Source organism: Rhododendron vialii, chromosome 12a (assembly GCF_030253575.1).
Source record: "Rhododendron vialii isolate Sample 1 chromosome 12a, ASM3025357v1".
Classification (NCBI taxonomy): Eukaryota; Viridiplantae; Streptophyta; class Magnoliopsida; order Ericales; family Ericaceae; genus Rhododendron; species Rhododendron vialii.
In genome coordinates, this window is record NC_080568.1 from 20,902,182 (window position 1) to 20,912,500 (window position 10,319).

At 38.2% G+C, this 10,319-nt stretch overlaps 1 protein-coding gene across 1 annotated transcript; it reads right to left on the reverse strand.

Annotated features, from left to right (window-relative positions):
• Nucleotides 1-850: 850 nt before the first annotated feature.
• On the reverse strand, nucleotides 851-7,876 carry LOC131310855 (protein DETOXIFICATION 29-like). The gene is made up of 8 exons (XM_058338096.1): nucleotides 7,549-7,876; nucleotides 4,596-5,170; nucleotides 4,382-4,468; nucleotides 4,187-4,246; nucleotides 3,763-4,001; nucleotides 3,545-3,663; nucleotides 1,383-1,469; nucleotides 851-1,273 (listed from the first exon to the last, which is right to left on the reverse strand). Exons 1-8 carry the CDS (start codon nucleotides 7,873-7,875, stop codon nucleotides 1,211-1,213), a joined length of 1,557 nt encoding a protein of 518 aa, XP_058194079.1. The 5' UTR covers nucleotide 7,876; the 3' UTR covers nucleotides 851-1,210.
• Nucleotides 7,877-10,319: the final 2,443 nt, after the last annotated feature.

Consider the following 10,319-nt stretch of genomic DNA (forward strand, 5'->3'; position numbering starts at 1 on the left):
GCAATAATAATAATCGGAAAATACTAAATGCTAAGACCAAATGAAAACGAGAGGTCAACCGGTAGCACGGGGTGGGAAAAACGAGAAAAAAAAAAAAAAAACTCTTTGCAATTTTCAAACTGTCTCCTACATCTCCTAAGGTTTTCTTTGCAAGTTTCAAGGAGTTCTTAGCAAAAAAAAAGAAGAGAATTATGAATAGAAGAAAGACCATATTATGAATCATGTCATGTCATGATGTGATTATAATTTCATTGGGTCATTAGAAGAACATTAGCTAGGGGGCGAATGGAGAGAAAGAAGTTGGAAAAGGAAACCCTTTTAATCTCGATAAACAATCGTGAGACGGTCGTAGCGTATGCCTATGACTAGCATAAGCAACGTATATGAGTGAGAAATGAAATACTAAGGGTTTGTTTGGAAACATTTTCAGTGTTTATGAAAAACTGGAAGTAGAATCATGTTTATTTCTAACAAAAACCAAAACGTAAAACATGTTTGGTAATATAATTTTGTTTTTATGTTTATCATTCCTCAAATTGAATGGAATGAGACAAAATCAAAGAGAATAAAATTCCACCTACATTGACAATTCAAATGCACCGTATATCGCCTGATCGATTGGGTGGAGGAGCGGAGGGCATCTTTGGTTTGAGGAAATTAAATTAATGAAGCTATGTTTTTTTCCTTCGATAGATGTAAATGGGGTGTTAAAGCTGCCGCGGTTTGGAACAAATAAAACCGGCGTACATAGCAAACTTGATGGCCGGAGTACATTTGAAAGCTGTAGTGCTAACTTGATCTAGACTCTCTCTTGCTTTCATTTACGAGTTCTTGGCTCCACATGAAAATATTTGACAAAAGTAACATTTTTATTAAGAAACTTGTCAAGAGGGTATATCAAGTTAAGGAAAGGGGTGGAGAATCCAACCAAAGATTGAATTAAAAAAAAAAAAAACAGTATGGACAAAGCCACAACACCCCATGGGCCAAAACCTAAAACGGCTCAGCCCAAGAATCCAAACCTAATCCTTATCTGAGCTGCTTCAATCACCCCCACCACCATTCAGATTCGACAGTATCGCCACCACCTCAAATGTCACCACTTGACGACGACAATCCAACGAACCACTCCTTTGCGAATCCCACGAGATGCCGGACCCACTCTGCCGCGCGCGAAACCCACTCCATGTGTTTTTTTGTTCCCACCACTTTAAATTTGGTTCTCACCTGCGTCCCCTCCCCAATGTTTTAATCTGTCGCCAGCAATTGAAGCCTGCATTTCACACACAAGATAAAAATATTTTATAAATTTGTCACTTAAATAAAAAATATAAATTTGTGCCTTATGATTTGGGAGGAGGTTTATGGTAGCAGTTACGTACCTCCTTAGTCCAATTCGTTCGACATATCATCCACATGATAATGCAGGTTTGTAGTAATATTCCTACCAGAATTCCAGACCAAATTCCCTGAAAATATTTTGGAGCAGTAAAAAGATGCGATTAGTTAGATTTAAAACGGTCGAAGATTGGCTCTTAGCAAAAAATAATGACCAAATAAATGATTATGAGAAAAAATTATATATGATAAATTGCAAATAAGTAATTATGATATGGCAAACATTGATTCCAACAATTTCAATGGGAAAAAAAAAAACCAATTCAATCTTTTTTGTTACATTTTGAAAAATGATTAGTATGCTAAACACTTTTCGGATTCTTTTTGAAAATAAGACACCAGTCATTTTCGAATGGTATTCGTTTCAAGAGAGAAGTTTTAGAACTGCGTTGTATTAATTAAAAATACTCTGTTAAAAAATACGTTTCCAAAATTGTTAGCCAAATAAGTTTTTTAGGAAAAGGGGAACAAACCTAGAAACCGAAAGTGATAGTACGTAAAAGGGTTAAGTAATTAGAAATGCCACTGCCACACATCATTCGGGTAACTGATTATTGTGTAATACATAAACATTTTTCCAACTCAAATATAAGAGTCAAAACCGACAGTGTAAAAATGGAAAACTTTTCCATTTAACTAAGGCCGTTTGATAAGCTTGTAAATCTAAAGAACAATCATGAGTATACGGGGTGACTGAGGATAGTTGGCTTCATGTCATTATTACTAATAGCTGTACAACTCAAAGATTTGTTAGGACATTATAATGGAAAATTGGTTTCCCACTTGCTCTCGTATTCCATTACTGATCTTGTTAATAACCTGCAAAGCATCAAGGAGGGTACGTTCAACTCTAGACTCTGTTTGTTTTTTCTTTTGTTTTGTGTATTATTGTATTCGTAACAACATTTCATTGTAATGTGTAAGAGAGGTTCAATTCAACTCTGAGCCCAAATATTTCAGAGGATATGAGTGTCGAAGAGGTGAGGATGGCGAATGACTAGGAAAGAGAATGGAGTGATCTAGAAGGGTGAGAGAGAGGGCATGAAATACCAAAAAAGAAAGAAAAGAAGAAGACGACTAATAAGCACTGGAAGAGTTGCAGTGACTGCTTCTGTTACAGTACTGTTTATAGCTATGAGTAGCTGTTTTTCGGGTATCTTGTATAGCCTGCACAGCTTCTAGGGTAATGTTTGCACCGTGCCTAGAGGAGCTGTTCTCTTTGAAAAGTCGGATTGTCGTCTTCCATATTAATAACTGAAATGAAATATTGATCGTGGCTTCAGGAACCAGGTGGTCCAGTGAAATATTGACATGTGTCTCTTTCGTAGCTTCTAGGAGCTGGGGTGACTAGCTATAACTCAGTTACTAGATCCCCGTCCATTTTTAGTATGGGCAAGGTCATGACCAACTCAATTGTGCTAATACTGGGACCAAGCCTCAGATGGCCCCTCACGTCCTGACTCATGAGACCAGAGCAAAAACTAATGTCTGGGCAAATGATCATAAGTTAGTTAACTCCTCGCATCTCATCTGCCCTTTTCTTTGGGCGGCGACAGTTCCCCTTGTCCTTTTGGGTTTACTAAGAACCCTTCCCATAGACGTGTCAAAACTCTAGTTCAATCTCCCATCCAAATAACACAATAGGCTCAACTAGCTCTGGCACTCTCAAATCTTGCGAAGGTGGTGCGGGACCATACCCTCTGAGTGTTATGTTCCACGGAGGAGGCACTAGGACCATACCCACCGCGTATCTGCCACATGTCTTGTGCGTGATGGTGACACACGTTGCACTATAATTGGACAGTCAATTATCTACGCTTGGTGGACTGTCAGTGCCACAGTGTTTTTTCTTTGCTCTTGATCGATTGTTATCTTGCCAATTCTAGGAATGTGTCTTTAGATGTTAAGGTGGCAGGGGATTTGTTTGGAAGCTGGTGCCAACATACTTGGGATGTGCTTCTTTTAACCTTGATGTCTGTCCATATCTCCTATATATTAATCTCTTGTATTGTTATTTGGGAATAACAAAACGTTTCGTCGATTTAAAAAAAAAAAAAAAGTTCTTCTAAAATCAACAAAATTGCAACTAGTCCAGCTATAATTTAGATGGTACTTTCTACAGGACAATTAGCGGACGTATATGTACCTTAACGCCCATGTTGAACATGAAAGCCATAAGCAAAGACAGAGGAATCCCAATCAAATAGTAGCATCCCAAGTTCACGTACGCCACATAAGCTTGCCACCCTGCTCCAATGGCTACCCCTGCACCAGTCCTATTATTACTCAATAGTCAATAGTGAATACTGCGTACTAGAGAGATAAAACGAAATGACCAGAGAATTGAGTCATCTGAGTACGTGCCTGTAAGAGGAAGCTGAACGTTGAGAACAACAATGCAAATTACCAGCAATGGAGTGAGCTTGTATACAATCTCTATGACTTCATCGTCAGTGGAAAACCACGAGGGATATTGCTTTGCCGTGACGATAAGAATAAGTCCGAGGAAGAGACCAATTAGAAAGGAAGTAATCACGACCACCGCGGCTGAGAATTTCGCTTTTCTAGGGTGCGATGCACCCAGTTCATTTGACACCCTTACACTGCATCAACACTTATGCATATTAAGCTTCCATGTCAGTTTAACTTGATTCTTGTCTTCATGTCTTAAAATTAATTCAGTGTTTTCATTTTGTTTTTCGTAAATATGTCGTAAAATTTCCTGTTGAACTTTTGTTAGGTTTTTAGACTAAAGGACAATTGTTAAATATGTGTAGCTGCTTCAAACCTTACTGCTGCGTTTAATCCATATCCTGCCATATTAAGCGTCCAGCCCATGATGTTTGCACTGCGAAAATTCAAGTATGTATGGGAGCATAATTTACACTACATATGAAACCATCAAGAGAAGTACAAGGAAATGACAGACAACCCATGTCTCAAATGCTATATATACACAAGAAAACGGGCATATAAAACTCACCATATGCCGGATGCACCCACCGAAACTTCAGTATTCTTTAAATATCCAGCAAAGAGAATTAGCACCGTGACGTACCACGTTTCTAAGCTGTAAAATTATGGAGAAACGAAATTCAATGCTTTAACTAGTTCGAGAAAGAATGAATTTTGAATCATGTACTTTAGTTAGAATACTTTTTGAATATCTTCGCTGTAAAGAATAGAGGGAAACTCACGCAAGCATGAAAGCAGACGCAAGAGACAGCTTCAGAAACCCCCAAAGATTTTGGAAGGCCATCCATGAAAATCCATTCCAAGCTCGACCACATGCCCCGTGAAAAATATACAATAGTTCAGCCAACACGATGAACCACCACGACGAATTCAGCACCACCGCTGCCCCCACCATTCCCCATCCGAACTTCAGCATTAAAAGCCAGCTGAAGATGGTATGGAAAACAAGTGCCACCGCTGATATCACAGTCATCACGCTGAGCAAAAAAAAAGATATCACAGTCATCACCATGAATTTGTTTTGTGCCTGTAGAAACTTTGTGATTGGATAGTTCATCGCGTAAGCAAAGAGTTGTGGGATCATCCACAATGCAAAAATCCCTGCTTCCTTTGATATTGTATCCGTCTGGCCAATGAGTTTCAGAATTGGTGTTGCGAAAATGTAAAGAAACATCAATATTAGAGCAGTGGCGTTGAGGATAACCCAAGATCTTTGCATGTAAATCCCAAGCATCTCGAGTTGACCGGCTCCGAATGCTATGCCACAAAGCGTTTCTAGTGCACTTCCCATGCCCCACTGTAAATATTTAAGGAGATTGAAATTCGTTAATGAAAACTTAAAGGGAAATTAAGGATGATTGCCAACTCTTATCTCTACGTTCTAATGAACAAACATACTCATTTCTGAAGCTTTTGCACATATTTACTATTTTAAGATACATTAACATGATCCATTAGCAAAAAACGGGGGCAGGCATGTAGCAGCATGGGCATGTCAAATCCACTCGCAAAGAAATTTTAGAAAAGATATAGTAATGATGGCATTTATCAAAACCAAACACACACAAACACAGAGTTTTACGTGGTTCCCAAAATCGGGTATATCCATGGAGGTAAACAGAGCAATTTCTTGTAAACGGGAGGACAAGAGCTTTACAAGAAGCTCACTGATATTATAAGACTACATTGCTAAACCCTCACTGATCTCACACTCCCTGAGATGCAAACAATGAAACAAAGGCTTCGAATTTATAGCCTAACAGTGGCAGACAGAATTGAAGCCTAGTAGTTGCAATGGACAGGAGGAAAGCTGGTTCATGAACTCTTATAGTTGGATGTCTCCAATTATTCAAAGAAAATGAGGCTGCCACTGAGAGGATGGGTTCCATTCCTACGGAGACCAAACATTCCAAATCTTGGGGCCACTGGGGGTTTATACCCGGTCATTACCTTCAGAGCCCCGGAATTAGTCGAGTTGATGAGCATAAGCTGGCCGGGACATCCGGTTATCAAAAAAAAAAATCGCCAATTTAACCATGATTAAGAGGATTGGCAACCATGGGTAGCTAGGTTCCCAAAAGCGCCTATAAATTGTGTAAGAAGACTCGGTGCAAATAAATCTGAAATCCAATACACGAGAGTATTGGAGTGAAACTACTATTGCATTCATAGTCTTGGAGAGTTCTCGGAATATGCCTTTAAGTGGAAACTGGCTTGATCATCAGATGACATTTTCGGCTGTCAACAGAGTCAACACGGGCGGGAACAACGCTAACAGTCTTCTCTTTTGCAGGATCAATGATTCAAGAAAGAGCAGTTGTCATCTTCTAAGCATAAGCGATCAATGGGTAAATCCCATCACACAGAGGGAGTCGTAACACATCCGATTACATCATATACACACAGTCAGATTACGTTTAAGAAACAGGAGATCTACGTAAACCGTAAACACCTAAACCAATTTTTTATTTTTTATTTTTGTATTTATCTGGAACACCTAAACCATGTAGGGAGAGTTTTTCCTTAAACAAAACAGAAAAAGTTGAAAGATATGAAATCGTGTTTGAATTGATGTCGAAGTTGTCCCTCCAATTGCATGCATCTGTTTTTCTAATTTTTTTCATAACATATATAGAGTTGAGCACTTAACATTGTTACATTGGGGGGTTTAGGTAACAGTGCATGGTAGGGATAGCGATTTACGGTTTGCTTGTGGGACAAGGTTAAAGACAGGATAGGATTAGGGCCTTAGGAGTGGTGTATTGACGAAAAAATAAACTTGCCGTTATTAATTATTGGACTTAATGGGAATAAAGTAGATAATTTAAGGCCTAACTAGGTGCATTTAATAGTTTAGGGATGAAATAACAAATTTACATAGATTCAGGGGTAGAAGTGGAATTAATCCTTAAGAAAATGAGGAAAAAGATTTCAACACCAATGGGGCACTGACAGATGTACGTAGTTCCTTAGAGTGTACCGATTGCATAACTAAAACTAAAAGATTTCTTAAGGTAGCAATTTGGTATAAAATATAGCTCAAAATGGTATAACTAAACTTAGCTTAGCAACTCTTTCACCAATAACTAAATTTAAGTCTTTTGATAAGCAAATTAATTAACAACAAAAGAAACGAATCGTTTCGATATCAGTTGTATTCAAACGAAGACAATTTGCCAAATTAGTTGTGCTCCTATATCCAAATTAAGAAAATATGTTCACATTGTTCAGCTAACTGCTCATGGTCATTCGGAATGGATTTCACCGATTATCAGAAAACAACTAATCTAATTGGAATTGAAGGACGAGAGATGTCGAGATAAAGAATCCTAATCCTAGATGTAGGATTATCATCTAGATGTCCTACGTCGATTATGTATTGGTTTGGTCTTGTGTATATATAAGCTCTTTGACACCCTCTCCTTGTAACCTGCGGAGCCACAAAGAGAAAGTACCACAACCGGTTCAAATGTCAACGGAGGGATATGTCCCCATCCTCGACTAAGAAAGAACTGTATCAGTACCCTTTCATTGTAAGGCAGTTTTCAATGATGATTTTTCGCCATGATGAGTTTGTATCAGTACCCAACTCCCAAATCAATCAATAATGAAAAATACAACAGTTGCCTACCATATACATACAAATTCGATGAGGAACCAGAGTAATGTACGTACCATGAAGCCGTAACCAAATCCAGCGATGATGGAGTTCTCGACTGAAAACGTAGCGAGTTCTGTAGTCCCGAGATGGCCAGCAAAGACCTGAGTAATTGCACCAAGCGAGTATTGGCAAACGGTAGTGAGGATGGCCGGAGCAGCCAAGTACCAGAGCTTCTTGGACTCCTCATAGAATTCCCTGAAAAAATATGGTATCGGTTTATTCAATCCGACGTGATCTTCTTCATCGTAAGTAGCAATGTCATGAACCTGTGAATCATGGGGTAGATTATGGAACTCATCTTCGATGGATGATAGAAGTGGCCGGTGCTCCCCATCTTCCATGGAGAGAACAATAAGAGAGGAAAAGGAATCTCCTTGGATGGGAAGAAATAAAGAATGTGCATGTAGTTTTAAAAATATCGAATTTCCTATACAAATTTTATGAATCAGCACGCATATGTCATGAATTCAAACGATTCAAGGACGCGCACACCGTACATAATAAAATAGGAGTGTATATTGCCCCATTTTCTGTAATCAATTATACAAGTTAAAAATCATATCCAATTTGTATCGATTATAAGGACTTGGTTGAAGGTGTCCTTTTTTTTTTTTTCCTTAGCAAAAAAGATTTTATTAGATTTTCTTAATCTTTGTAAACGATTACAACTATTAAATGGAACAAAGACACATCAGCAAACGCCACACCAAACCGAAAGAACAGCAGGATGCCATCCAAAGCAGAAAAAATCTGAGGAAAATCTAACGAGCAACACCCAAAAACCTAAAGGAAAGCTCCAAACAATACGTCAAAGCCCATAGCTCCAAAACAATGACGAATGCAAACCAAAACGAGAGTCCAACCCAATTCGAAAGATTCTAGAGACAGTGAAAAATAGTTTTGCATTTTGCAAATAAAAAATTCATATTTTGTGAAAAAGATAAATAGACCAGACAAACAAATTTGAGTTGTTGTGATATCGGACCAGATTTGTAAAGTTTCGCATTTTTAAATTTGGATCAAATAGAGTGTCGGATCAAATCTGAAATTATTTTGGTCCGTTCGGAAAACTAATTCTACACTTCATTGGTATATCTTCAAATCGAATAGATCGACCATTCATACGGATCAACCGCGCCAAGTACGCCGGGGAATCATAAGAGAAAGAATGGTAAAAAATATTCTTTTTTAAATGCAAATCCATTTTATAATATTCAGACATGACCGATACATGATTGTTTTATGCGTAATCTAATACTAGAAAAACACAGAACAATTAAACACAAAACGGGGTAGCTGGTCACGTGGCTATCCATGCCCAAAAATTAAAACGGGCAAATTACCAAATCACCCTCAATATTAGTACTTTCTCATTTCAATTTTTGAGTGTATTTTTGGTAATTTGCAGGGAGAGAGAGAGAGAGAGAGGTGCCGGAGTGGGGAGAGGAGTCGCCAGTGTCGTGAGGGGAGAGAGTGACAAAGTGAGATGGAAATGAGAGAAAGTTATTGAGTACAACATCCCCTTGTAAGTTTGAATGTTAGCCATTGATTTCAATGACTGAGATGGAGTGACAAAAATTATGTTAAAATAGACATCCACTTCAACGTAGTTACCTATAATGGGACCCCGAGGACCTTGTAGTGAGTAAGTCACTACAGAGGTGTAGTGATATATATTTTTCCAATCAATAGTTCAGATTCGTTGTTAACTTTTACTGGTCAAAGTTATCTTTTATCTTAAAAGATAACAAATATATTTGAACCATTGATTGTCGAGATGAACAGCTTGGATTGCGCACTATAAGGGGCGCTACTATTGGGATTTCACTCAAGTGGAGTGGTGTGTGCGAAGCGCTGGATAACTGCCCACCTTATTTCCTTACGCGTATTAGGGTTTTCCTTTTGTCTATATATTGATGTATATAAGAGCAGAGAGATGTGTGATTGAAACCATATGAGGGAGAAGGTGAGGTCGAGTGGGTAAGTCGGTGTGGCTCACCGGAGCGGTGGAGACCGGTTATGGCTCTCCCGAAGAGATTTTTTAATTTCATCTTATATTATTGTGTAAATAATATTAAGGAAATTTTTCTTCATATTATTATGTTGTTAAGTGACCCTGAATCCTAACAGTTACAGGATTGCTCAATATAGGATCCCCGCTCTGTCTATAATGGGCTCGCCAGAAATACAAATTTTTCTTGGTTTATTTCTTTGAATACACGTACATTTCAATATTGTAGGTTCTTTAATGAAGGTTTTTTCCCTCAATAATAAGAAAAATACAAATGCTAAGATAAAATGACAACGAGAGGTCAACCAGCAACATGTGGATGCTGAAAACGAGGGAAAAAACAACTGTATGCAATTTTAAAACCGTCTACTACATCTCCTAATAAGCTTTCTTAATTTGCAAGTTTTAAGCAGTGCTTAGCAGAGAGAGAGAGAGAGAGAGAGAGAGAGAGAGAGAGAGAGAGAGAGAGAGAGAGAGAATTAGGGAGTTGAATAGACATGGGGATATGGGTTTTCTAGTAGAATAAAGAGCGTATTAGGATCCTGTAACGATTTGGTGATTATAATTTCGTTGGGTCATTTGGATTTAGCACGCGGAAGAGATTGTTGGAAATGCTAAACACGACACATTCTCCTCTACCAATTGTGAGAGACTGGTAGCTAGTGAAATTGAAAATTAATTGTGCTACGGATATATACTATGTTTCTCTAAGTCTTCACGACTTACGTACTCTGCAACCATCCAAAAAAATCGTCAATGTAACCGAAATTGTTT

Coding starts and splice junctions, on each gene's coding strand:
- LOC131310855 (XM_058338096.1), bottom strand. CDS start 7,875: ATGGAAGATGGGGAGCACCGGCCACTTCTATCATCCATCGAAGATGAG. Junction 3,664..3,762: donor CGTTCAGCTTCCTCTTACAG/GCACGTACTCAG, acceptor GGACTGGTGCAG/GGGTAGCCATTGGAGCAGGG. Junction 1,274..1,382: donor GAACGAATTGGACTAAGGAG/GTACGTAACTGC, acceptor TGTGAAATGCAG/GCTTCAATTGCTGGCGACAG.